Source organism: Salmo salar, chromosome 17 (assembly GCF_965601325.2).
Source record: "Salmo salar chromosome 17, fSalSal1, whole genome shotgun sequence".
In the NCBI taxonomy this organism is placed as follows: domain Eukaryota; kingdom Metazoa; phylum Chordata; class Actinopteri; order Salmoniformes; family Salmonidae; genus Salmo; species Salmo salar.
In genome coordinates this window covers 59,936,596-59,962,943 of record NC_138307.1, presented here as the reverse complement: position 1 = coordinate 59,962,943, position 26,348 = coordinate 59,936,596, and the positions used below count along the sequence as shown (strand labels likewise).

The window sequence follows — 26,348 nt, the reverse complement described above, 5'->3', positions numbered from 1 at the left end:
GTGTGAATGTGTCTCTACGCTGGCACCAGACACACCCATGGCAGGCTGAGCCTGCACTAAATGGAGAACTGGATTATGAATACAGACCTCTGCATTGAATATGAGACACTCAGTTTTATTGACATATATTTGGCATTTGTATGTTAAAACATAATAGATAAATCATTAATTGAAGCCATTTTGGCCTTACCCAGGCCTCCTTTAATATGCCAGTGTTTGATCTGTAGGTGTTACAAAGTAAAAGATGGTGTCATATGAAGCTTTACCGCTTGCTCTGTGATATGAATAGTATTTTGATTTTAACAACACATTTCTTACATACATTTATGAATATTGCAAAATATAAACAGTAATATTGAAAATATAAAATGTTTGATTTGGCACATTTTTCTATATATTGTTGAACATAATATTCTCTGCTAGTTTTATACTTATGGCCCATTTTATACTTAGAAATTACAGCCCGCACTTTACTTATAACAATGCACATACAGCAAATCACAGAGGGTGACCATTTTGAATTCATTTTCACATTCACTCTGTTTGTAATGCTTACAAATTGGATCATAATTCTAAAAGTAGCAGAGGTCCTATTCTGGAACTTTGATATGCAGGTAGAGCATATAATGTTCAACAATAAATTGAAAAATTAGCCAAATCAAAAAATACATATTTTCTAAATTCATGTTTTATTTTTCTATATTTATAAATGTACAGTACCAGTCAAAAGTTTGGACACACCTTCTCATTCAAAGTATGTTCTTTATTTTAACTATTTTCTACAATGTAGAATAATAGTGAAGACATCAAAACTATGAAATAACACATATGGAATCATGTAGTAACCAAAAAAGTATTAAACAAATCAAAATATATTTTATATTTCAGATTCTTCAAAGTAGCCACCCTTTGCCTTGATGACAGCTTTGCACACTCTTGGCATTCTCTCAACCCGCTTCATGAGGAACGCTTTTCCAACAGTCTTGAAGGAGTTCCCAGAGATGCTGAGCACTTGTTGGCTGCTTTTTCTTCACTCTGCGGTCCAACTCATCCCAAACCATCTCAATTGGGTTGAGGTCGGGTGATTGTAGCACTCCATCACTCTCCTTGGTCAAATAGCCTTTATACAGCCTAGATGTGTGTTTTGGGTCATTGTCCTGTTGAAAAACCAATGATAGTCCCATTAAGCAAAAACCAGATGGGATGGTGTATCACTGCAGAATGCTGTGGTAGCCATGCTTGTTAAGTGTGCCTTGAATTTTAAATAAATCACTGACAGTGTCACCAGCAAAGCACACCCAGACCATCACACCTCCTCCTCCATGCTTCATGGTGGGAACCACACATGCAGAGATCATCCATTCACCTACTCTGCGTCTCACAAAACATGGTGGTTGGAACCAAAAATCTCAAATCTGGACCAAAGGACCAATTTCCACCGGTCTAATGTTCATTTGCACGTGTTTCTTGGCACAAGCAAGTCTCTTCTTCTTATTGGTGTCCTTTAGTAGTGGTTTCTTTGCAGCAATTCGACCATGAAGGCCTGATTCACATAGTCTCCTCTGAACGGTTGATATTGAGATGTGTCTGTTACTTGAACTCTGTGAAGCATTTATTTGGTATGCAATCTGAGGTGCAGTTAACTCTTATGAACTTATCCTCTGCAGCTGAGGTAACTCTGCATCCTCATTTCCTGTGGCGGTCCTTATGAGAGCCAGTCTCATCATAGTTCTTGATAGTTTCTGCGACTGCACTTGAAGAAACTTTCAAAGTTGTTGAAATTTTCCGGATTGACCTGTCTTAAAGTAATGATGGACTGTTTTTTCTCTTTGTTTATTTGAGCTGTTCTTGCATAATATGGACTTGGTCTTTTACCAAATAGGGATATCTTCTGTATACCACCCCTACCTTGTCACAACACAACTGATTGGCTCAAACGCATTAACCTGTTAGGGCTAGGGGGCAGCATTTGCACGTCTGGATAAAAAAAATGTACCCGATTTAATCTGGTTACTAATCCTACCCAGTAACTAGAATATGCATATACTTATTATATATGGATAGAAAACACTCTAAAGTTTCTAAAACTGTTTGAATGGTGTCTGTGAGTATAACAGAACTCATTTGGCAGGCAAAACCCTGAGACATTTTCTGACAGGAAGTGGATACCTGATGTGTTGTATTACCTTTAAACCTATCCCATTGAAAAACACAGGGGCTGAGGAATATTTTGGCACTTCCTATTGCTTCCACTAGATGTCACCAGCCTTTACAAAGTGTTTTGAGTCTTCTGGAGGGAGATCTGACCGAACAAGAGCCATGGAACGATGATGTCCCATTAGACACCTGGCGCGCGAGTTCATGTTGGGTACCCTCGTTCCAATACGTTATAAAAGAGTATGCATTCGTCCACCTTGAATATTATTCATGTTCTGGTTAAAAAAGGCCCTAATGATTTATGCTATACAACGTTTGACATGTTTGAACGAACGTAAATATATTTTTTCCCCTCGTTCATGACGAGAAGTCCGGCTGGCTTAGATCATGTGCTAACAAGACGGAGATTTTTGGACATAAATGATGAGCTTTTTTGAACAAAACTACATTCGTTATGGACCTGTGATACCTGGAAGTGACATCTGATGAAGAGAATCAAAGGTAATGGATTATTTACATAGTATTTTCGATTTTAGATCTCCCCAACATGACGTCTAGTCTGTATCGCAACGCGTATTTTTCTGGGCGCAGTGCTCAGATTATTGCAAAGTGTGATTTCCCAGTAAGGTTATTTTTAAATCTGGCAAGTTGATTGCGTTCAAGAGATGTAAATCTATAATTCTTTAAATGACAATATAATATTTTACCAATGTTTTCTAATTTTAATTATTTAATTTGTGACGCTGACTTGACTGCCGGTTATTGGAGGGAAACGATTTCCTCAACATCAATGCCATAGTAAAACGCTGTTTTTGGATATAAATATGAACTTGATAGAACTAAAAATGCATGCATTGTCTAACATAATGTCCTAGGAGTGTCATCTGATGGAGATTGTAAAAGGTTAGTGCATCATTTTAGCTGGTTTTATGGTTTTGGTGACCCTGTCTTTGACTTGACAAAACATTACACACAACTCTTGTAAATGTACTGTCCTAACATACTCTAAATTTATGCTTTCGCCGTAAAACCTTTTTGAAATCGTAAAACGTGGTTAGATTAAGGAGATGTTTATCTTTCAAAGGGTGTAAAATAGTTGTATGTTTGAAAAATTTGAATTTTGACATTTATTTGGATTCAAATTTGCCGCTCTTGAAATGCACCTGCTGTTGATGGAGTGCACCACGGGTGGCACGCTAGCGTCCCACCTAGCCCGTAGAGGTTAAGAAGGAAAGAAATTCCACAAATTAACTTTTAACAAGGCACACCTGTTAATTGAAATGCACTCCAGGTGACTACCTCATGAAGCTGGTTGAGAGAATGCCAAGAGTGTCCAAAGCTGTCATCAAAGCAAAGGGTAGCTACTTTGAAGAATCTCAAATATAAAATATATTTAGATTTGTTTAACACTTTTTTGGTTACTACATGACTCCATATGTGTTATTTCATAGTTTTGATGTCTTCACTATTATTCTTACAATGTAGAAAATAGTTAAAACAAAGAAAGACCCTGGAATGAGTAGGTGTGTCCAAACTTTTGACTGGTACTGTATGTAAGATAGTTTTATTGAAATCAAAATACTACTAATATTATAGAGGAAGCAGTAAAGCTTCATATGACACCAACTTTTGCTAAATTGCACCTACAGTCTTAAAGGATAAGAGAAAAAAAATATTTTGGGTAAGGATAAAAAGTCACAAATAGTCCAACTTCAATTCATTTTTTCTCAATTATGCTTTAAGATACAAATGTCAAATATATGTCAACAATTATATGGATTACATTCGTGAATTGTGAGAGAACCACTGTGTTTACTGGAGTTTTCTGGCTTGTTTATTTTTGGTGGAGAAAATGTGTTCTCAGCTTCAATGGCACCAACCCAAGTAGAATCCCGTGTCACCTCGCTGCATGCGTCCTCCTTGTCCTAGTTTGTTCCCTCTGGTTCAAAATGTTTTCGAATCTTTTGCTGAGTATGACCTGAACGATTTCATGGCACTGACTGGTTTTGAAGTTGGCTGTGTGTGTGTGTGTGTGTGTGTGTGTGTGTGTGTGTGTGTGTGTGTGTGTGTGTGTGTATGTGTGTGTGTGTGTGTGTGTGTGTTGTGAAAGATGTTCGTCCTGTATACTATCCATAATGAGATGCCCAAAAGGATATGGCCTCGTTTTCTGCTCGACTGGGCTGGATCAGGGCTACTGACTGGCCGGGCTAGTGCGATACCACGAGAAGCGAATTCACCGAGCGGATGTGGATGAAGCCTGAATGACCCTCTAGCTAACTTACTCATGGAAAAAATCTGTAAACTCCAGTGCCAATTCCCCTTTGCCTCAACGGATTGAAAATTCGTCGGTTTAGTGGTTGACAATCGCTGCTTTAGGTTATATAACCATGTTTGAAAGTAACAAACCAAAAAATCCATTGCGCATCTGACTGCATCAAAACAGGAGGACAGATGTTACACAAAGGAGCTGAATGTATCTGCCCTCTCATACACGCTCTTTCTCTCTTCACATTTGGCTGATGCATCAATTGTGTTGCATGTACTTTTGTTGGAGTATTCTAACCAGAATGACTGGTCTCCCTAAATCATGAGCGGGTGGAAACTGCTCATCTTTGCCACTACTACGCCTTCGGAGAGGTAACGTTATCATTATGAAAAACAGTAATTACAATGTAATAACCTGGAAAAAGCTGGGCTATGTTTCTGCAAAAGTAACATAACTTCAACGTTTTTGCTTTTATGGATTTGCTTGGTAAAACTCTTAACTGCAAACGCACTCAAATAAACTGCTTTGTCGACTAAATGCAACTACTTAGCCATCCAGGAAACAAACCTGTGCTCATGACTCCCGACTTGCTCCTTTCCTTACTCCATGAGTAAACTTGCTTTCAATGGGATGGCACGGAATTTCGTGGATTTTCTTTTTCAGGCGCCATTGTCAGTCAGTCTCAAAGAACACCAGGTAAACAACATAATAAAGAAACAAAATGTCGCTTATATCACCGACTGAAACGTGAATAAACTGTTTCCTCTAGTCCCCCTTTTTCCAGTTTTCTGGAGTTTCGTGTTTCGTCCACGGCGCTGTTTCCTTCCCTTGCTCCCGGCTGAGGACGTTGCATTTCCACGCGTGACCACTGGAGGATCCCGTCTCTCCTGCTCGAACACCGAGGTTCTCGAGGAAGCGTTGGGCGATTTGGATTGTGGGAAGTGTTGTTTTGCCGAGGAGTTTGTTTTGCGCAGCTAACAAGGACTAGCAAACTGCTAGTAACTGCTTCAGATTTTCACTTCTTGACGTTTACAAACGACTACAATCCCAGAATGCGTAACGGTTGGATATCGATGGCGGAGAGCAATGACTGAGGAGTTTGATGAAGATGTGGTATTTGAGGTTTGTGTTTTTATTCAGGCGCATATGTTCCGTTAACGCGTAGTGTAGTGTGTCAAGACGGAGTTTGTATAGGTTTTCTGATTCATTCTGCGTGATGAAATTGGCGTGGTTGACCAGACTGTCAGAGTAGCTGGCTCGCTAACGTTAGCTAGCTTATTAGAATGGCCATGAGCACCGTTTACCCATTGGCGTTTAGCTATCCCTGTTGTTATGGTAGCTGAGACATAAATCCGAACTAAATTGGCCGTGCAGCCAATCCTGCCTGACTGCTAAGTAGCTTTTCTTATCATGGGGCAGTGTGCTGTTTCATCATCATAGCTGGCGTGGAGAGTGTGTGTCTGATCGGTGCTTTATGCGACGTAGGAAGGGAATAACGTTAGCAGTTCGAAACGTCTGACAGCCTGATGTGTCAACATGTGCGCCGCCGATACCGTCCGATCATGCAAGTGAGTAACTTTAGCCCACCACGTCATGCTTGGATCGGGGTGTGTAATCGTGATAACGTATTATAGGTGGATCTATCAAGGTATGCAAATGGCTTGCTCTCCAGATGTAGAAGCACGGAGATGTTTTGGTTTTCTCTCATCCTTCGGGTGTGGAGCGTCGGCAGCTGGTTGGAAATTGGGTCAGGTGTCTCCTTGGTAAAATTGGAGCATAATGTTGGTTCTTTTTTTCTTAATTGTGGGCAAATTGTTGTTATGCCAGTGCCAGTACGTTGTCCTAGGGGCAAACAGAGGAGAGGTAGAGATCAAAAGGCCCACTTTGCTGCTGCACATCTCAATTGTAGGGAGATTGAGGTGGGAGTCTGACCTGTGATGCAGGACAGTGATTTGCTCATCCCTGCTGGCAACACACACACACACACACACACACACACACACACACACACACACACACACACACACACTAGTCCCACTTTAGGCTGAGCTTTAACACTTAATCATGTAGAACACTCTTTTATGCAAGGATTTTAGATTATTATGTTTGTTTAATTCCATCGCTGGATTGTTGTAATGGACTTTGGAGCAGATTAGGTGTAAGAAAAGGGTATTGAAAGGTATTGAAAGATGCTTAGGGCCAGGGGGAGGTTTAGGGATGGGTAGTGCACATACATAGGGTGTTCTCTACTAGGCTTTTAACGTTAACATATCTTTGCTCAGCAGAAGTTTAGCCCTTAGCTAACTTGTCCCGTGTTTCCCAAAACCCTAGCGAATCAATAAAAAAACAAGAAGCTGCACACAGTAATACAATTAGTTGCCCATGGTGACCAAGACTTGAGCAGAGAGAATAGATGATTTCCTTTTCTAGCTTGTCATCTGAGTGGCTGTTTTGCCCGCAGCATCAAGGTCTCTGTGTTTATGTATGGAAGTCAAGTGTGAAAGAGCGTGACAGAAATCTGCATGGAATGGCAAGTTGAATGGGAGAGAAGGTGGAGAATGAGTGTATGATTCCAGATGGTAATTGGAACGTAATGCTACTGCAGATCAGTGATGCTTTTCCTGCCACTTGCAGTGCCGGCTGGGTTATGACACTTCTAAGAATAGCTTCCTGTATATTGGGAAATCTGTAACAGAGAATTGGGAAGAGCAGGAACAAACAAACAAACTTTTTTTCTCTTCCCCCTCTCTCTATCTCGCTACACACTCTCCCCTCTCTCTCTATCTCGCTACACACTCTCCCCTCTCTCTCTATCTCGCTACACACTCTCCCCTCTCTCTCTATCTCGCTACACACTCTCCCCTCTCTCTCTATCTCGCTACACACTCTCCCCTCTCTCTCTATCTCGCTACACACTCTCCCCTCTCTCTCTATCTCGCTACACACTCTCCCCTCTCTCTCTATCTCGCTACACACTCTCCCCTCTCTCTCTATCTCGCTACACACTCTCCCCTCTCTCTCTATCTCGCTACACACTCTCCCCTCTCTCTCTATCTCGCTACACACTCTCCCCTCTCTCTCTATCTCGCTACACACTCTCCCCTCTCTCTCTATCTCGCTACACACTCTCCCCTCTCTCTCTATCTCGCTACACACTCTCCCCTCTCTCTCTATCTCGCTACACACTCTCCCCTCTCTCTCTATCTCGCTACACACTCTCCCCTCTATCTCGCTACACACTCTCCCCTCTCTCTCTATCTCGCTACACACTCTCCCCTCTCTCTCTATCTCGCTACACACTCTCCCCTCTCTCTCTATCTCGCTACACACTCTCCCCTCTCTCTCTATCTCGCTACACACTCTCCCCTCTCTCTCTATCTCGCTACACACTCTCCCCTCTCTCTCTATCTCGCTACACACTCTCCCCTCTCTCTCTATCTCGCTACACACTCTCCCCTCTCTCTCTTTTTCCAGAACTCTCCGCTCTTCCACTACCTGCATGATCTAGGACACACAGACTTTGAGGCATGTCCCACAGTGTCTCAGGAGGACGAGTGTGGAGGAGGAGAGGGGACGACGACCTCCCTCCAGGACAGCTTGTCCAAACCCACAGTGAGTGACCCCCCCCACACACACACCCCTCACTGCTACCATAAGGAACCCCCACTATGATTCCATAGCCTTGGGGTGTTGTCAGTGTGTGCTTGACCAACTCACTGTACATTCATGCAGGCAGACAGAATGTAATTACATCTGCTATTGATTCCAAACAATGAAACATATCACACACACTAACTCATTCACACACGGCTGGCAGACAGACAAGACAGGGATCATGGAGGAAAGAGAGCAACAGATTCAGAGCAAGGTATTTGTCTTTTCCACACTATTCCAGGGATAGGGTCTGTCTATTTGGTCAAGTTTCTCTATTAGTGCTGAGGGGAGTTCCTAGTCCTGTTTAGGAAACTGTGAAAGGAAGAGTCTCTCTCTCTCTCTCTCTCTCTCTCTCTCTCTCTCTCTCTCTCTCTCTGTCTCTCTCTCTCTCTGCTCTCTCTCTCTCTCTCTCTCTCTCTCTCTCTCTCTCTCTCTCTCTCTCTCTCTCTCTCGTCTCTCTCTCTCTCTCTCTCCTCTCTCTCTCTCTCTCTCTCTCTCTCTCTCTCTCTCTCTCTCTCTCTCTCTCTGTTATATATATATATTTTCATTCTCATTCATTGGGGCTTAATTAGATTACTGATACCTGGAGTGCATTGTGTATGTGTATGCCTCTGTGGTGTGAGTGGCTTGTGTGATACATACTGTAATATACATATGCACAATCATAGCTCTCTGCTGCTGTATAGTATGCATTCATGTTTCAGGGTTCTGGCCAGCGCGTGGTCACATGACTCTGAGTGCGTTCCTTTTCCTGCTTCTGTATTTTTTCCCGTGAGGAACAGGAAATTATGTCACATTAGCCTCCTCCAAGAACTTTCCGTCCGTCCGCGTCATGCTTCCTCTCCGAGAGCCTGTTATTCAGAGGAGCGTTTGGGAATTATTCTCGTGGAGGACTCATCATGGATATAACCTGTTTAAACATGGACATTGTTATTGGGCATTGCCATCATCCACCATTTTCAAGTAGTCACCTGGATGGGGATTCCTATGGGTTAATGGCAAAGATATGGTTATTCCTTGTCCAACTTCCTGTAGCCCAGATAGAGGTGTGTGTGTGTGCGCGCCTGTTAACATGGACGATTGCCTGGTGTATATTTGATTTCCAGACAGTCAGAGGCCAACACTGGTTATCTGCTCCTGTTTAGCACACACTGGGCCTGTTTAGCACACACTGGGCCTGTTTAGCACACACTGGGCCTGTTTAGCACACACTGGGCCTGTTTAGCACACACTGGACCTGAAAATCATCCACATTTGTGAATAAAATAGGATTTCAAAAATATTTGACGGCACGTGGGGCACATTGATGTTATTTTACAGAAATAAATGTCACACTAAACCAGAGCATTGTATGACATGAAATGAGGTTAGTAAGGAGAGAGAGAGAGGGAGGAATATGGGAATCTGTCAGTGTGCCATCTGAATAAAGGTTCTTTGTGCCACAATTTCCTGCTGACTGCTGACTACCAATATTGCCTTTTTGCATGTGTCATGTCACGAGCCGACGAGCAGCTAACTGAAGAGAGCGAAGGCAGGACGAGGTCAGTTGAAATTTATTGGCAATAAAAAAACTTCACTGCCAGCCTGCCTAGTCTCCTCCTTCAAATCCTGGAGTCATAAGAGAGTGAGATGGAGAGAAGATCAAGCGTTGAGGATTGTTTTGTGGAAATATGGCTTCAAGATTCAGAACACACACATAATGTCACAGTCTCTTCCTCTTTCACTCCCCCTACTCTTTCTCTCTCTCTCTCTCTCTCTCTCTGAGTCTCTCTCACACTCACACATCTTTGCAGAGTATTTTTTCCATTCTCTCACACTGCAGACGGGGAGCATAAAGACTCGGGAATGTTCCCCTGGGTGACGCCAGTGGAATACTAAAGAGCAGGAGCAGGACAGGACCAGGAAATGAACTGTACTTACTAGTGAAGTGTTGGTTGTTTGTGTCACTGTGTTTGCATTCCGCTGTCTGTGTGTTTTTCTGTGTGGCCCGTCTCTGTCTCCTGCCTTAATGTTTGGATGGGGGATATTAGATTGAGATGAGTGAGTAGTAGAGAATGAAAACGTCTACATGGGCCTCCCCCTTCACGACTAACACACACTACCCTCTCTCTGGGGGGTGGTTTAGATGCCATGTTCTGTTCCTGCTGTGGTTGGTCAGTGTAGCGTGAACGCCCAGTCCTGCAGCTCAGACTTAGACCAATAATCAATAGCCCTGCAGCCTGCTGACCAATAACACACTGCGTCCCAAACTCCCAATAACAGAAAGTCAGGGTAGAAAACGCACCCAGGCCAGTCTGGATCAATAGTAAGGGCGAAGTTGCCTTTAGACGCTGATCTTGGTTCAGTTTAGCACTTTCCACACTAATGGTTAATGTTAGGATTGGGAGAGGGTGAGCTGATCCTAGACCTTTACCGAGTGGAAACTTCTTCATGAACAACTGTAGCCTGGCTGGAACATTGAATCCCTACAGGCCTGGGTCAAAAATAGCGCACTATATATAGGGAATAGGCTGCCATTTGGGACTCAGCCTGAAATATGCCTCGTTAGTGGTGATGTTGCCTGATACTGGTAGTACCAATGACTGTATGGGATAGTACTGCTACTTTCCCAAGAAAATACTGTGAGGAAAATAAGCTATTCTCATCACTAGATTGTGTCACTCGCTATAGGCATTTTAATTCACTCACTCTTCACACTATTATGGCTAAATGAAGGGGATCAGGATTTCTAATATAGATATTTTGGAGAATTATTTGGTTAATAGCAGCATATCAAATTGTGCAGTTTAGTTGGAATGCTTATAATTACTCTGTTCGTTTGCTAGTGATTAGAATATAATTCTGTTTACTTTGTTTGTTTACAGTGAATCTCCTACTGGAGCCTGGCAAACTATCAACTAGGGGGGAATGGAGGGTGTGTGTGTGTGTAGGAGTGTGTTGGGGGGAAGTCGACACACACACACACACACACACACACACACACACACACACACACACACACACACACACACACACACACACACCCATTGTTGGTGTCTCAAAGACCCTGTTTCCTGGGATATGCCCTGGAATGAAGAAAATGTTTCTTAGGAATGTGTGTGTGTGTGTGTGTGTGTGTGATTTGTGGTTGATGGCGGCTCTTCCCCGGCTCTCACAGATGTTGTCTGCTGTTCGTATGAAGGATGTGTGACTTATTCATTTGCAGAATTATGCCTGGTTGATTACTCTGTTCCCCTTATTGGCTCCAGTCTCTTCCCCGCCTGACCCATCCTCCTCTGTGTTATTGGCAGGGAGGACGTCTATGGAGATTGGCTGATGCCTTGTGGAGGCGGAGCCCGTTCCACCAGGCTGCCTCTGCCCATATGCTGGAGCAGCAGCTGGTAAGGGTCACCATGGAAACCATGGGACTAACCATAGAACCAAGTGACTTCATCTCAAAGACGCATGTTCTTATATTCTTTCTCTCTGTGTCCTCTTCCTCTCCCTCATCCCTCTCTCTCCCTCCCTATAGGACTGTGTGTTTGGCCAGTACGCGGTGCAGTGTATCCTGGACCAGGATGTGTTGCTCCAGGAGGATGTGGAGCTGATCGAGCTGTTAGACCCCAGCCTGCTCACCCTGGGCGCCTCGCCCTCCGGCTCACCCAGAAGAGACAACTCCCTGCCCTGCCCGCGCCTCCTCGCCTCACCCTCGCAGGGGTACGCCCCAAACACAGATCCTAACATCGTCACAAACACATAAATATCTACATGTACACACAGCAGACACTAACATTCCATCTCTTTCTGTCTTGGTTTTCTCTTTCTTTCTCTCTCTTCCTCTTCTCTCTCAGGGACGTAGCAGTGCTGGTGGGCCTGGCTGCAGTGTTGCTAGGCCTGTCCTCTCTCTCTGCCGGGGCCTGGTCTCTGGCTGTGATCCCGTGGTGTGCTGCAGTCATGGGCTGGGTGGGGCTGCGAGGGGCGGGGCTGTGGAGACAGGGGAGGATGCAGAGGGCAGCACACGCCCAGGCCTCCGAGCTGCAGACCATGGTGCTGAACAGTAAGGCTCTGACCAGCCTGGCCCGCAAGTCCCTGAGACTGCTGCAGGAGACAGAGGTCATCTCTCGAGGGTTCACCCTGTAAGTGGACCATTTTGATCTACTATCTATCTACTTCATCCATAGTGGGAGTGTGCATCCCCACCTTCCTACTCATGTTGTAAGTGTGCATGCTAACCCTGCTGTGAGTCACATAGTCTGTCCTTAACGTTACTGTCCACTTTCACCCACTAGCACTTTCATCTACCCAACTATAAGGTTAGCACTTAGGCTAGTATCTATTATCTTAGTTTATCATTACCTGAAGGGCCCACTTTTTACCTTTCCCTGCCTGTTCCACTGACCGTTCATCCCCACCCTACTCTCTGTTCCACTGTTCAGTGTCTGTAATATTGTTGGTAGGACAGCATTGTCACTGTATTCGTCTTCATCCGTTATCGTCGTTGTTTGTTTTGTGATAGCATTTTGTCATAACCATGTCATATGTTGTTAGCACGTCCTGTTGTGTCTCAGTCATAAACGTGTTATTAGCATGTTGTTAGCATGTCGTGTTGCGTGTGCTTCCCTGCCTCTCTGGGACGTCTGCACAGTTGTATCACATTTCACTTGTCAAGTCTGCTCGACAGGGTGAGTGCGGCCAGCTCCTTTAGTAGGGCGGGGCTGGGGGCGGGGCCACGGGGGCAGCAGCTGATTGGCCTGCGCAAGGCGGTGTACCGGGCGCTCCGCTCGGCCTTCAGAGCCTCCCGCCGAGCCACTTGCCACATGCTCAAAGCATATCCTTCACACACACACACACACACACACAGAGAGAGAGAGGAAAAGGTGTTCATTTTCAAAAGAGGGGATATTGCCAGACTCAACTTATGCAGGAATTAAACAATGCAAGCACTAAAGATTGATTTCTACCAGTAACCCTTTGGTGTTACACTTGAGTGAATGTGTGTTAGAGGATATATTCTGTTTGACGAATTGGCGGGTCATTTAGTATATGAGTGTCAATCTGTGAGCTGATGGGCTCCTTAACTCGTACCCACGTACCCCCTGAACTCTGAGATCGACAATGTGACCAACTACGTGTCTGCGGTGCCTCTGAAGGAGCTGGGGATGGGCCTGGGGACAGAGCACCTGACTGACGAAGAGGCACAGGAGCTCACCGATGACTACAGCCTCCCTGCCCTCAAGGTAAGACCCACCTACCTGAACCACGAGAGGGAGAGAGAGACGGAAGGAAGATGAGATTGGGTTAGATTTTGGATGGAGAACTTGCTTTTATATAGATAGTGGAAGAAAGAGTAGAAGAGAAACATGATGAGAAAGATAGAAGAGATCATTTAGATGCAGGTCAATAGGTGAAATGAAGGGCATTGTCAGAGTGAGGGTGTTAGCTACTCTGTTTGTCCCTGTGGGCTTTCCGTCCTCCAGGTGCTGTTCCAGTTGTGGGTGGGGCAGAGCTCAGAATGTTTCCGCCGATTTGCCCTGCTGCTGTCACCACGACGACTGGAGGAGCCCAGGGAAGACTGGGTCAAAGGTGAAACCCCTCCTCCGCCCATACACCGCTCTGTTGCCACGGTGACACAGCCTCTCCACGGTGCCCTGGCCGGTTGCCTAGGCGACCTGCAGCGTAGCTACGAGTTCCACCGGTACTTTGAGACGCAGCACCGGACGCAGGGCTCGGACAGGGTGGGGCGCGCTCAACAGAAATGCAGAGAGCTCAACACACTGCACACGTCTGTACGTAGCCTGCAGCTGCATCTCAGGGCCCTGCTCAACGAGTGAGTCAAACCTAAACCCTTACTCAACCCTCGCCCTCCTAACCCTAACACCTGTTACTCCATACCCTCCTCACCCCTCAGTCTACAGCCGTCAGTATTCTTCAGTTTGGCTGGTGCATAGCCGAACTCGGCAAGGTGAAATGAACGAGAGTGCTTGCATACTCCCTTAAAGGACCTTCTCTTGAAAAACGTGGCAATAGTATTGTTTGTCCATTTTGAGATGCCGTAGCACTATACACTTCCTCAAAATAGTCTAAGTTAATGTAAGATAACTCAAGAAATCTGTCATTAATTTTGAAGTTTTTGCAGAGGAGATCTTAGTCACACAATTTTACATCGAACTAAGATGTTTGGTGCAGTATTTCTCAATGAAAAAATGTCCATGAATGAATGTCTCGTTGAATGACAACAGAAACTGTATCGAAGAATCCCTATTGTTGACCAATCTCTTACGAAGGGCCGTAGACTTCGGCTTGCCTTGAGAAAAATGTTGTGTGCTGAAGTCCAAAACCAACTAAAGCGTCACAGAATGTAGTCATAATATATGCACAAACTCGTTCGAACTGTTTCGGCTGGGAAGCCCCCTTTCCTTACCCCACTCGCCCCATCCTCCTCTCCCATCCTCTCCTCACCCCTCCTCCCCTAACCCTCCCCTCATCTCACCTCCTCTTCCCCCCACTAGGATGATTATCCTGGAGGATGACCTGGAGAAGCTGATGGTGACTAAGGAGGCGGTGGAGGTGACTGTGGAGGGCTACCAGGACCTCCAGGAGCGTCTCGGCCACCTGCAGCCCCACATGCAGGCCAGCGCCGGATGCTGGGAGGACACCGTGGGCCAAGTGGAGCGCATGCTGAGGAGAGCTAACACCTGCCCAGGTGAAGAACACACACTGCCTTTATTAGGCTTAGGTAGTTAACGCAGCTGACCAGTTGAGAGGTGAATGGCCCTGATATTGGGTCTGAATACTGGACCCCCCCCCCCCAGGTTTCCATGGTTACAGTGGAAGGGTTATTTTTGGTCAGTACTCCCCCCACGCCCAGCCCAGAGACTATTCAGAGTCAGTGAGGAAGTGGCTCCTTCAAATATAGGATAAGAACCAGACCTCACAGGGAAGGGAGGGAGGGAGGGAACAATGGCCTAGTTTCACCACACACTGTTTCAGCACATTTTAGAGGTCTACTCTTTGTGAACAGGGAGCAGGTTGACTGACTCAAGAGATCTGATACACAAACAGATAATTGCGTAGGGTGGTGTGTCTCCATTTGAGTGTGTGTGTGTACACTTACCTGTATGTGTGTGTAATACGTTCTATCCATCCTTTCTCTTTCAGGAACTCCTGATGGTCCAGAGCAGTGTCTCCCTCCTGTGCCATGCACCCCTGCCCCAACCTACACCCTCATCCTGGACAGGGACCCTGTGCCTGAGGAGCAGGTACTGAACCTCACCACTCACTGTGGATCTACACACACACACAAAACTAGGTGCCTGTAGTGTGTGTCTTTATGTGTAATGGGTCTTTCCTGCCCTCTGATTGGCCAGGAGCTAGAAGCGTACGTGTCGGACTCGGAGGATGAGAACGGGTGGGCGGGGTCGGTGGTTGACATGCTGTCTCCCGAGGAACGAGAGCGCCACCGGCGGGAGAGGGAGGAGTCTCAGCGCGTCCTATCGGAGCTCAAAGCCGTGCTGGGCCAGCGGGCGTCCGAGGGCGAGAGGAGGAAGTGGAAACAGCTGCTCTTCAACGACCAAGGTCTCGCTCCGCCTACCCACTTTGCAGCTCTCTGCCTCTGCCGCTCCTTTAGTTCTCTGTCTCTCTCATTTCATGTGGTCGTTTAATGATGTGTTTATTTTGTCTACCAGCGGCGGTGATGCCTATAGTTTCCGCTGAAACTCCTATAGAATCCCAGACGCCCTCCGACCCATTGGACACTCTGACCCTTGTGGGCGTGGCCAAACCAGGTGTTGTTGAGCGAAACTACCTATCGGAAAAGGTGAACGACGAGGAGGAAGACTGGGTCAGGGACGAGCGCCCCCTCACAGAGGCAGAGGAAAAAGCACTTACAGAGTTCTGCTGTGGTGAGGCGGAGGAAAAGGGGGAGGAGGGTGAAGGTTCTGTCCCAGACGGGACGGGCGGGGCGCAGCTCTACCAATACGACGGGCTGCCTGACCAGGGGGCAGGACTAAATGGGCCCGACCTTATATTGCAGCCCCGGATCCCCGCCATCACGGTGATGGACAGGCTGACAGAACTACACGGCTCGGCGGCGCTCAGCTTTAATTCCGCCCTCGCCGCCCAGGTGGCAGCACGTTCATACACCTTCGCCAACATGGAGGAGCAGACGTTTGGAGACAGCGGAGAAGAGGATGAGGGAGAGACGCGTTCGCAGCCTGATGGACAGACATGTGAGAAGAACTAGTCTAAACCCTCCTGCTTTACGGAGCTTTGAACAGAACAGTTATGGACAGACAGGCTCCTGTATTTAAGTCTGACCCCACTCCTGGGTTATTTACTGCGGCTGTCCGTTTCCTTGGCTCCATGGCTCTCTGTCATGTCTTCGTGTGTGTGTGTGTGTGTGTGTGTGTGTGTGTGTGTGTGTGTGTGTGTGTGTGTGTGTGTGTGTGTGTGTGTGCCAAATCACTCTCTATGACTCCTGTATATGACTCCTGTATTGACAGGCAGAGTCTGATGTGTGGATGTTGAACATGTGCACGGCAGCCCAGGGCAGAATGCTCAGGTACTGAATCACTGACCGGGGGCTGAACGTAAGATGTTACTATACACACACACACACACACACACACACACACAGATGTTATTGCACACACACACCACGCTGTCAAAGAGGAAGGAGAGGTACATTTCAAAGAGAGCAGAGCAAAGCTATTTTATTACCACTGTTTTATTTCTGGTCTGCCTCTATGAGTCTGCACTTCTACACACTCCCCGCCTCAATAGGAATGGCCATATAACTGCAAAGATGTGTTGGCTAAAACATCTGTCACTCAACCCACAGCAACCAATGAGCAGACGGAGACGTCAGAGAGAAGGGTGGACATAGTTGCCCTTGTAAAATGGACTAGCCTACCAGATGTGGAAATATTTTTACATATTGTATGTTGTTTTTATTTGAGAGATGAATATGGTCAGGCAGTGGATTGCTGTTAAATGAAATTCATCCCCATCCACTAATGAACCAAACATATTCACAGTGCTTATTTCCCCAATGGTCTCGTCAAGTGCTCATCTGATGCAGGATACAGGATCAGTGATGCCTCAATGAAGAGGCCATGAGGGGATGACAACTGGGTGATTATTGAGGTAAAGTGTTGTACTACCTCATGCCATCCCTACTCCACCTACTATGAAATCTGTTCCGCAGGTGTCTGTAACTCCCCATCTACTACATGTATCTCTGATCTGAATGGTCTGCTGTATCAGAACGTTTTGGTTCTGTCTTGTGTACATCTGTAAATGTTTCCATGGAGATTGTACCACTGTATCTGGGGCGGCAGGTAGCCTAGTGGTTAGAGCGTTGCTGGATCGAATCCCTGAGCTGATGAGGTAAAAATCTGTCGTTCTGCCCCTGAAGAAGGCAGTTAACCCACTGTTCCTCGGTAAGCAGTCATTGTAAATAAGAATTTGTTCTTAACTGACTTGCCTAGTTAAAGGTTACATTTAAAAAATAAAAATAAATTCTCAGCATCTGTATTTCCATAATGCTCCCTCACTAGAATGTGATCCAACTCTATTGATTTGGGGATTGAGTTTGGGACAGTTATTACGGAGTGTCCTGGAAACAACTACCGTTGATTACAATTAATTAGAGTGATGATCGAAGGACAGCATGTGCTTATTGACTGCACCGATGATTCCGCTTGTGTTTGTCCGAGGGTGTCTGTCCCCCACCCACTCACCGTGTCTGCCTTGCCTAGTCTTGCCTCCCATCCCTCCCCCACATGTCCACTTCCTGAAGTGAGTTCTGTGCCTCCTACATTTCATTTGTAAAATAAAATGCTATTCTGGAGCTGACTGTGTCTCTCTTTTTATATCGGTCTCTTTCTTTCTCCCTGTCTCTCTCAGCTGCCTGAGACTGACCCTAACCCCAGGGGGAAGGGGGTTAAAGTCAGCGTAGTGTGAGGGTTACCTGATCTTTTGTGGAGACCCAAATATGTCTGACCTAGAACAGCTGGGGATCCCTGTACCACATGTAGATCCTGACCCAGCGCGTAGAGACACACACACACACACGTCTCTCACACATTTAAATGCATTTAGCTGTTGTGAATAGTCCCAGGTTAACTTCCTATACAATTAGTGTGTGTCTGTGTGAAACTGAAACCTCAACGGTCTGACTGAGGTAGACCAAATAGCCCCTCTAGCTTTTTTCTGTGTGTCCCTGTGGGAGTGTGTGCCCCAGTATCAGCCACCCTGTGAAACACAAGCCCAATCAGTCCATGCTAGACAGGCTGCTGGAGAACAGAAAGAGCGGGAGCTGTCTGACATAATGAGGTTTTCCCTGGTGTGGAAGTACAGAAGGAGGTATTATTAGGGGCAGAGCAAAAAATTTCCATCTTCACATTGCAAAAGCCACATTGAGACTGAACAGAGCAGTAGTGTGTGTCCCCAACAACCGAGCTGTCCAATCATTTTAAAAGGATGTACTTCCATCCCTCTCTCCCCAAAGAACCATGGAGCAGGCAGGCACAGCTTCCTGTCTTCATTGAATTAGCCTTAGCATCCTTAAACAACCAGCAGGCATCATGGCAATACGCTGAACTGGCTTCCTCTCCTAATATCCGGAGACTTCCGATTAAAGGTGAAACTGAAATGAATGGTGGAAGCATACTACTGGGGATTTGTTGCTTCCTCACCTGGCTTTCCCAGTTCTCCCAGCTCATTGGAAGGAGCCTAGGGCAGGGAGCATGGAGTCGGCTATTCTTGAGAGAATGTGTAAACTGGTTGCAATAGAGTTCTTGTTGCGTGGTGACTGACGATTATTAAATTGCTCCTGCTGCTGGAATAAGTGTATGGAAATATATGGGCCCTTCTCCAAATCCTTTGTTATCTAATATTAATACATGCTGCCATCTAGCGGCCAATATTTTTCTCATTCGTAATAATACAAAGTAAAGGTTATTAAGATGTATAGTACAACATACATTCACAAATTGTTTTAACACATTAACCAGGTTTGTTGAATCGGGGCTGTTCACTGTGTATGATATTTTGTCTCTGGGGATACATATTTTGGGATAATTGTGATGGTGATCAATGAATGAATTCCGACAGCAACTTTGCATTCAGCAAGCACAGCACGCGCTCAGCTGACTCGGCAACTTCCTCACTCACCTTACCCACAAACCACCGCGCTTCCTTTTCCACTAACGCCTGCAGTCATGGCGGATGTGGTGCAGGAGAATGTACCGGAGCAGAAGCTCGAAGAAGAGACGGTCCTGAACGGAGATGCAGAAGAGAAAGAGGAGGTAGACCCTTCCGAGGAGACAGCCAAGAAGAAGAAGAAAAAGAAGAAGAAGAAGTCGGTAGGCCCCGGTAAGAGTTACAGACCGGCCAGTTACCGTTGAGCCGTGCGTGCCTAGGGATGAGTGTGCCTTGTGAATCGTGCGCCAGGCCTTATGAAACACGCCTCGCTCTCATAACACACCCGTAGCTAGATAGCTAAGCATGGGGCGAGACTTCTGTCAATCCGACAACCGCGCCGAAATGTCAGTAAACAGACGGAAATAGTCATACAAACAAACTTAGTAGTTAGTTAGCTGACTAGATATCTTGCTAGCTTAGCCGCAGTTCGTAGTCATTTGCTGGCAGGTTCCACAAGTCGCTAGCAAGTTCAAAGCCAAGTTTTGATGTTTCATAATGTGTTGTGGAATGCTGTTATGTTACCGTTAGCTTTCTTACATAACGTCAACGCCACAATAGTTTCATTCCACAGACTTCGATGATCGAGGTTGTAACTATGATCTGTTTCATAATAACTTATATATTTAACACTAACTAGTTACGCATGATTGACCACAATGATTGTCCCGCTGCCTGCTAGCTAGCTATGAAATGTCAAGATACTGTTTGATTCAGACAGCATGCTCACTGAACTCTGCAAACTTAATGCTGACATAACGTTATCCTCAGCATGTGCTATTTCGAGCAACCCATCTTCTTGTAACAAGCTCAACTAGCTACAGCTCGCATGCATTTTTCTAATGGATGTCAGACAGTTGCCCTTTAAATTGACAAACACAACATTTAGCTTGTAATATGTGTGTTTACATCAGTAAAGCAGGCTTAGTTGCGTGGGTGTGTGCTGGCCCCCAAGGTTATACACAGATGTTAATACTCTCCCCTCTTCTGCCAAGTCCCTGACCTCGGGGATACACTTTGCGGAATGGGATCATTGTCCACAGTCCAAAAGGATCACTTCCCTGCTGGACAGTACCTTCCCTTGCACGCACATCAAACATCTCTCATCCTCCCCTCCCCCGGGTCTCCTGGATGCTCTCTGTTGTCATGGAGCTGTGGTCGCCACGGCCGCCATGTCGTGGTTAGTAAGATGTATAGGATGAGCTCACCCATGTGTATCTGTCTCTGTGCAATTTATGACTGCAGCAGCTGGCACCGAGGCTGAGGGCAATGGAGTGGCTGACGTGACACAACAGCTGGAGAAGCAGGCCCTGGAGGACAAAGAGAAAGAAGACGACGGGGAGGATGGTAAGAGACCGTAACAGTATTCTACCTTAGCCTAATACTAGGCAGCCCCTGACCCAGAACCACATGGGCCGAGATCCAACCATGGCTCCTCACACCCTGCTGCGGAGCAGCTGATCTGGGTTCAGTCCTGTTGTTGCGCCCTGTGACCCAAATCCTAACCACCCTTAACCATCCGCATGTCTGACCCATAAGGACATCGCAGAGATGACCTCACACATAACTACATACACATCTACCAATACATGGCTTGCTGGGAGCTGATAAACTCTTGTGACATTTGAATATGACTAAATTACTTCAAATTCCTCCCCTTTTCTCTCAGATGGAGACGAGGGGGAGAACTCGGCAGGCAAAAAGAAGAAGAAGAAGAAAAAGAAGAAAGGACGTGAGTTGATCTTATTTCATTTGACACTTGAGAGTTATGGCTTTCACTTTGTCTGGTCATGTATAGGGTGTAATGGGAGAGTAGACTATGAGCTAGTGATGGATATGACTGGCTGGCTCTCTGCCGTACTGCTGCACTCTGGAGCATAACCCTGCAGCCTTCTGAGTGCCTCCCCCCTCAGGTCCTCAGGCTAATGGGCACGTTTGGCTTTTCCCTGAATATTGCTGTCACCTCTGGAATTCCAACTCAAACCTTCTAGATAGTTTATTAACTAGTAATGAACGGTTATGTGACTGTTTGTTTCTTCCGGTCTTTCACAGCCAAAGTTCAGACTGACCCTCCGTCTGTGCCCATCTGTGACTTGTATCCAAGTGGCGTTTTCCCCATTGGACAGGAGTGTGAATACCCTCCATTACAGGATGGGTAAGATTCATACACACAATCTCACAAACACCTACTCTTGGCTTGGTGTGTGGTTTGTACTTGGTTACTGTGGAAATGGGGCCCAGCCTCTTATTTCCCCGGCCACTGTGTTATACTGGAGTGGCAGCTCCTCTGATCATCATGCTATACCTGTCCAACCTTCAACACAAACTGGTAGCTACCAGAGAGACTGGGGAGGGAGGTTTGAGTTTGTTCTGAAATAAACAGTGCTGCCTGGCATACATGCATCAGTCAGTGTGGTTATCAAACAGAAGTGACAGGGTGATTCTTCACCTTGGATCTCTTCACTGATGTGAAACTCATTGACATAAAGGGCTCTAAAAGATGCGCTATGCAGAAATCACTCCGCCATTTCCTGGTTGCTAAAATTCTAATAGTTTCCCTAATTTCAGTTTGTGACAAAATAAGCAAGTATAGTGTAGAGAATCATTGTACAAGCTTAACTGCTGTAAAATATATTTTCATACACCAAAATATTGTCATTTGAGGTGGTTTACAAAACAAAACTTAACAGGAAGCATAGAAATATCGCACATAGAACAGATCTACCGCTTCTTACTCTTGCGTTCAATGAGAATGACAGATCTATAACACACTTTTCTATGTGAATTTGGTCAGGTCGCTGAAAAAGTTGCAGCTTGAGCAAAACCCAAAACGCGGTTGTCGTCCTCAGCATTATTTCTTTGGTTTATCCTCTAGCCATGCTTGCATTGATTCCCCCTCAGTCACGGTGCTGGGTGGGGGAGTAAGATGTATGCGTGGGCCCTAACCTGTTGTTGATCCTCCAGGTAGTCGTGCAATGACAAAATGTTTGTGTTTGCTAACTTCATTGCTGATTCCCCTTGTGAATTTCACGCACAGTGATGGGAAGAACAGTGTCTGTGTGTGCTGACCGCTAACCTTGTTGCTGATTCCTCTTGGTGCAGGCGTACCGCGGCGTGGAGGACCACCAATGAAGAGAAGCGGGTTCTGGACAAGGCCAACGAGGAAATATGGAGCGACTTCAGACAGGCTGCTGAGGCCCATAGACAGGTCCGCCAGCACGTCCGCAGCTTCATCAAACCTGGCATGACCATGATCGACATCTGGTGAGCCTTCATCATCATCACAGCTGAGATGTTGCTTCCTATTCTTTCTATTTGTCAGTCTTTTTCCCTTGCATTCCATCTCTTTTGCATACGTCCGTTCTTGCGCTTTCATCCCTTCATTATCAATTTATCCCATCTCTTTCTGTATAACTCATTTCTCTGTGCGTGTGTCTCTGTGTTTAAGTGAGCGGTTGGAGAACTGTTCCAGGAAGTTGATCAAGGAGAATGGTCTGAATGCAGGCCTGGCCTTCCCCACCGGCTGCTCTCTGAACAACTGTGCGGCTCACTACACCCCTAACGCCGGAGACCCCACCGTACTGCAGTACGACGACGTCTGCAAGATCGACTTCGGAACACACATCAACGGTACACCCCTGCCACAGTACACACACGGTTCAGCTGACACACACATCAAAACATACTTGACACACAACTGACCATGTAGGATGCTGTGCTCACTCCCACTGTGTTTTCAGGTCGGATCATTGACTGTGCCTTCACCGTCACGTTCAACCCAAAGTATGACAAACTGCTGGAGGCCGTGAGAGACGCCACCAATACTGGAATCAAGGTCCGACATCCATTCACACGCCATCCATTCCCGAGGCCGCTTGATATAATTTGAAGTGTAGTTCAAATGTTCAGTCTCATCTCAATCATGCTTCATCATTCTGCAGTGTGCTGGAATCGACGTGCGTCTGTGTGACGTTGGAGAGAGAATTCAGGAAGTGATGGAGTCGTACGAGGTGGAGATTGACGGCAAAACATACCAAGGTACTGAGCTACTGAATACATACATACATACATACATACATACATACATACATACATACATACATAGTGAATTTGTTGTAATTTATGATGGAAGATAATTCCTCACAAATGTTAATTTGGATCATTTCCAGTGAAGCCAATCAGAAACCTGAACGGCCACTCAATTGGCCAGTACAGGATACATGCCGGCAAGACTGTCCCCATTGTCAAAGGAGGAGAAGCAACCAGGATGGAGGTGTGTATCTGTCTTACTGAGCAAGAAGGGAGGCGAGGTTAGAAAGGGCTGCTGAGTTAATGGTGTGCTGTGGGAGGGTGACTGGGTAATGATGGCTGGGGAGGGTGTGGAATGGTGGTGGGGCTGTGGGAGGGTGACTGGGTAATGATGCTGAGTTAATGGTGTGCTGTGGGAGGGTGACTGGGTAATGATGCTGAGTTAATGGTGTGCTGTGGGAGGGTGACTGGGTAATGATGCTGAGTTAATGGTGTGCTGTGGGAGGGTGACTGGGTAATGATGCTGAGTTAATGTTGTGCTGTGGGAGGGTGACTGAGTAATGATGCGGGGGCTGTGGGAGGGTGACTGGGTAATGATGCTGAGTTAATGTTGTGCTGTGGGAGGGTGACTGAGTAATGATGCGCTGTGGGAGGGTGACTGAGTAATGATGCGCTGTGGGAGGGTGACTGAGTAATGATGCACTGTGGGAGGGTGACTGAGTAATGATGCGCTGTGGGAGGGTGACTGAGTAATGATGCGCTGTGGGAGGGTGACTGGGTAATGATGGCTGTGGGAGGGTGACTGAGATGGTGCGCTGTGGGAGGGTGACTGAGTAATGATGTGCTGTGGGAGGGTGACTGAGTAATGATGCTTAGTTAATGGTGTGCTGTGGGAGGGTGACCGAGTAATGATGCTTAGTTAATGGTGCGCTGTGGGAGGGTGACTGAGTAATGATGTGCTGTGGGAGGGTGACTGAGTAATGATGTGCTGTGGGAGGGTGACTGAGTAATGATGCTTAGTTAATGGTGTGCTGTGGGAGGGTGACCGAGTAATGATGCTTAGTTAATGGTGTGCTGTGGGAGGGTGACTGAGTAATGATGTGCTGTGGGAGGGTGACTGAGTAATGATGGCTGGGGAGGGTGCTGAGATGGTGTGCTGTGGGAGGGTGACTGAGTAATGATGTGCTGTGGGAGGGTGACTGAGTAATGATGTGCTGTGGGAGGGTGACTGAGTAATGATGTGCTGTGGGAGGGTGACTGAGTAATGATGTGCTGTGGGAGGGTGACCGAGTAATGATGCTTAGTTAATGGTGTGCTGTGGGAGGGTGACTGAGTAATGATGTGCTGTGGGAGGGTGACTGAGTAATGATGTGCTGTGGGAGGGTGACTGAGTAATGGTGCGCTGTGGGAGGGTGACTGAGTAATGATGCTGAGTTAATGGTGTGCTTAAGAACCAATTAGCCAGTAACACAATACCTGCATGCCTGATTTGGTGTCGTCGATGATCAAGGAATTTCTATAACAGGATTGCCTGCCCCCGTGTATTTGGTTGACTGCAGCAGTGTCCTCCTACCCCAATAAGTGTCCTTTTTCTGACTGATACCCTCTTTTGCACCACCAGGAGGGAGAGGTGTACGCCATCGAGACGTTTGGCAGCACAGGGAAGGGCGTGGTCCATGATGACATGGAGTGTTCTCATTACATGAAAAACTTTGATGTGGGACACGTCCCAATCAGGTAAGTTGGTTGCCTGTGTGAACACTGGACTGTGTATTCCACCCTCTATCTCTACCCCTCTCTCTCCCCCTTCCTCCCCCCAGACTCCCCCGGGCGAAGCACCTGTTGAACGTGATCAACGAGAACTTTGGCACGCTGGCGTTCTGCCGGCGCTGGCTGGACCGGCTGGGGGAGAGCAAGTACCTGATGGCCCTGAAGAACCTGTGCGACCTGGGCATCGTGGACCCCTACCCCCCGCTCTGCGACACCAAGGGCTCCTACACCGCCCAGTTCGAGCACACCATCCTGCTCAGGCCCACCTGCAAAGAGGTGGTGAGCCGAGGGGACGACTATTGAATACTGAACCCAACCTCATTCAAACTGCACCACAACCCCTCCGCCCCAATACAGAGAATAGACACACTGAACCATCTACCTGCACTCCAACAGAAAAACAGCATCTAAATACAGGACCTTCCTTTTGGTCTCTTCTCATTTCTCCCACCTTGGCAGAGAGCAGCCAGTAAGGGCTATGAAAAATGCTGCTGTAAGGTACCCCCACAATGCATTTTTACCGCTACTTAATAGCGAGCATGGAGGGACTAGCTTATGTAGCAGCGGCTGAATCTTTATTTCCCTTTTATTTTTGGTGACATTGAACCACAAAGCTTAGTCGTCATTTTCCCCCTTGCTAGAGGGATCTGTGGACACAGTGGTGTCTCTACAATCTTCTGAAGCCGGAACTGCCATACAATCTCAAACTGTTACAGTTCAACTGCTTAGAACACCCAGTATTTAGACCCAGTAAGAATGTGAAGAAACAAACCTTTTCTTACCAAAATAAGTACCCTCCTCTCCCTCGAAGTATGCATAGGGCCTGGAGTGTGACCTGATCAGGAAAAACTCCTGGCCCTTACTGCTATACAGTTCCTGGTTCAGACTGACCCTACAGTGTTCTGGTCATTGGGTCCTGACTGTCACTTGATTGCTCGTCAGAACCCTGAAATTGTACAACTCTTCCCCTTTCGAGTTCTGGCTGGGAACGCTGACGACTAGACAACCATGCATCTACAGCTGTATGTTTGGCTTCATGATACAGGGAGGGGACTGCACTCATCTAAGAAACAAATACTGGAGAAGCGATTTGTAAAATATCTTTGAAATGGCTGCTGCCACTATATGTACCCAAATGTAGTGCTTCATTTTGAATTCCCTGGAAGTGTTTTTGTAAGAAGAAAACTATTGAAATAAAAAAAATCTCTGTATTCCTTCACTGGGAAGATATCCTTGATTGGCTACATTTTGTTTTATTTAACTAGGCAAGTCAGTTAAGAACAAATTCTTA

The 26,348-nt window shown here is 46.3% G+C and overlaps 3 protein-coding genes across 7 annotated transcripts in view; 2 read left to right on the top strand and 1 right to left on the bottom strand.

The window, feature by feature from the left end:
* The window catches only part of LOC106576296 (FYVE, RhoGEF and PH domain-containing protein 6), a 28,281-nt gene extending 23,031 nt beyond the window's left edge, over positions 1–5,250 (bottom strand). Inside the window, exon 1 of the mRNA XM_014153387.3 lies at positions 4,991–5,250. Coding sequence (XP_014008862.1) covers positions 4,991–5,000 — 10 coding nt within the window. The 5' untranslated portion in view covers positions 5,001–5,250. The remainder of the gene's footprint in view (positions 1–4,990) is intronic.
* LOC106576297 (vezatin) lies at positions 4,359–17,906 on the top strand. Of its 4 annotated transcripts, none has more exons than XM_014153391.3 (12): positions 4,359–4,794; positions 7,898–8,035; positions 11,368–11,457; positions 11,589–11,773; positions 11,908–12,192; positions 12,726–12,884; positions 13,146–13,293; positions 13,534–13,883; positions 14,566–14,759; positions 15,215–15,315; positions 15,424–15,631; positions 15,742–17,906. In XM_014153391.3, exons 3-12 carry the CDS (start codon positions 11,440–11,442, stop codon positions 16,296–16,298), a joined length of 2,205 nt encoding a protein of 734 aa, XP_014008866.2. In that variant the 5' UTR covers positions 4,359–4,794; positions 7,898–8,035; positions 11,368–11,439; the 3' UTR covers positions 16,299–17,906. The 4 variants fall into 4 exon arrangements, with proteins under 4 accessions (XP_014008866.2, XP_014008864.2, XP_014008865.2 ...); XM_014153389.3 differs by lacking the exon at positions 4,359–4,794 and adding an exon at positions 5,268–5,545; XM_014153390.3 differs by lacking the exon at positions 4,359–4,794 and adding an exon at positions 5,566–5,991 and having other exon boundaries at positions 12,738–12,884.
* Positions 17,907–19,237: 1,331 nt separating this feature from the next.
* On the top strand, positions 19,238–26,292 carry LOC106576295 (methionine aminopeptidase 2). Of its 2 annotated transcripts, none has more exons than XM_014153386.3 (11): positions 19,238–19,432; positions 20,504–20,605; positions 20,928–20,990; positions 21,311–21,413; positions 22,361–22,522; positions 22,707–22,888; positions 22,999–23,093; positions 23,200–23,296; positions 23,428–23,531; positions 24,909–25,024; positions 25,108–26,292. In XM_014153386.3, the coding sequence occupies exons 1-11, from the start codon at positions 19,279–19,281 to the stop codon at positions 25,358–25,360; spliced, it is 1,431 nt and encodes a 476-aa protein (XP_014008861.1). In that variant the 5' UTR covers positions 19,238–19,278; the 3' UTR covers positions 25,361–26,292. The 2 variants fall into 2 exon arrangements, with proteins under 2 accessions (XP_014008861.1, XP_045555865.1); XM_045699909.2 differs by having other exon boundaries at positions 19,248–19,432; positions 20,507–20,605.
* Positions 26,293–26,348: the final 56 nt, after the last annotated feature.

Bases quoted from the DNA above. Each gene is read 5' to 3' on its own strand.
- LOC106576297 (XM_014153388.3), top strand. From the start codon at position 5,950: ATGTGTCAACATGTGCGCCGCCGATACCGTCCGATCATGCAA. The intron at 11,774-11,907 runs GTACGCCCCAAA...CTTCTCTCTCAG, and splicing joins CTCGCCTCACCCTCGCAGGG to GGACGTAGCAGTGCTGGTGG. The intron at 13,884-14,565 runs GTGAGTCAAACC...TCCCCCCACTAG, and splicing joins CTCAGGGCCCTGCTCAACGA to GATGATTATCCTGGAGGATG.
- LOC106576295 (XM_014153386.3), top strand. From the start codon at position 19,279: ATGGCGGATGTGGTGCAGGAGAATGTACCGGAGCAGAAGCTCGAAGAA. The intron at 20,606-20,927 runs GTAAGAGACCGT...CTTTTCTCTCAG, and splicing joins AGAAGACGACGGGGAGGATG to ATGGAGACGAGGGGGAGAAC. The intron at 25,025-25,107 runs GTAAGTTGGTTG...TCCTCCCCCCAG, and splicing joins GTGGGACACGTCCCAATCAG to ACTCCCCCGGGCGAAGCACC.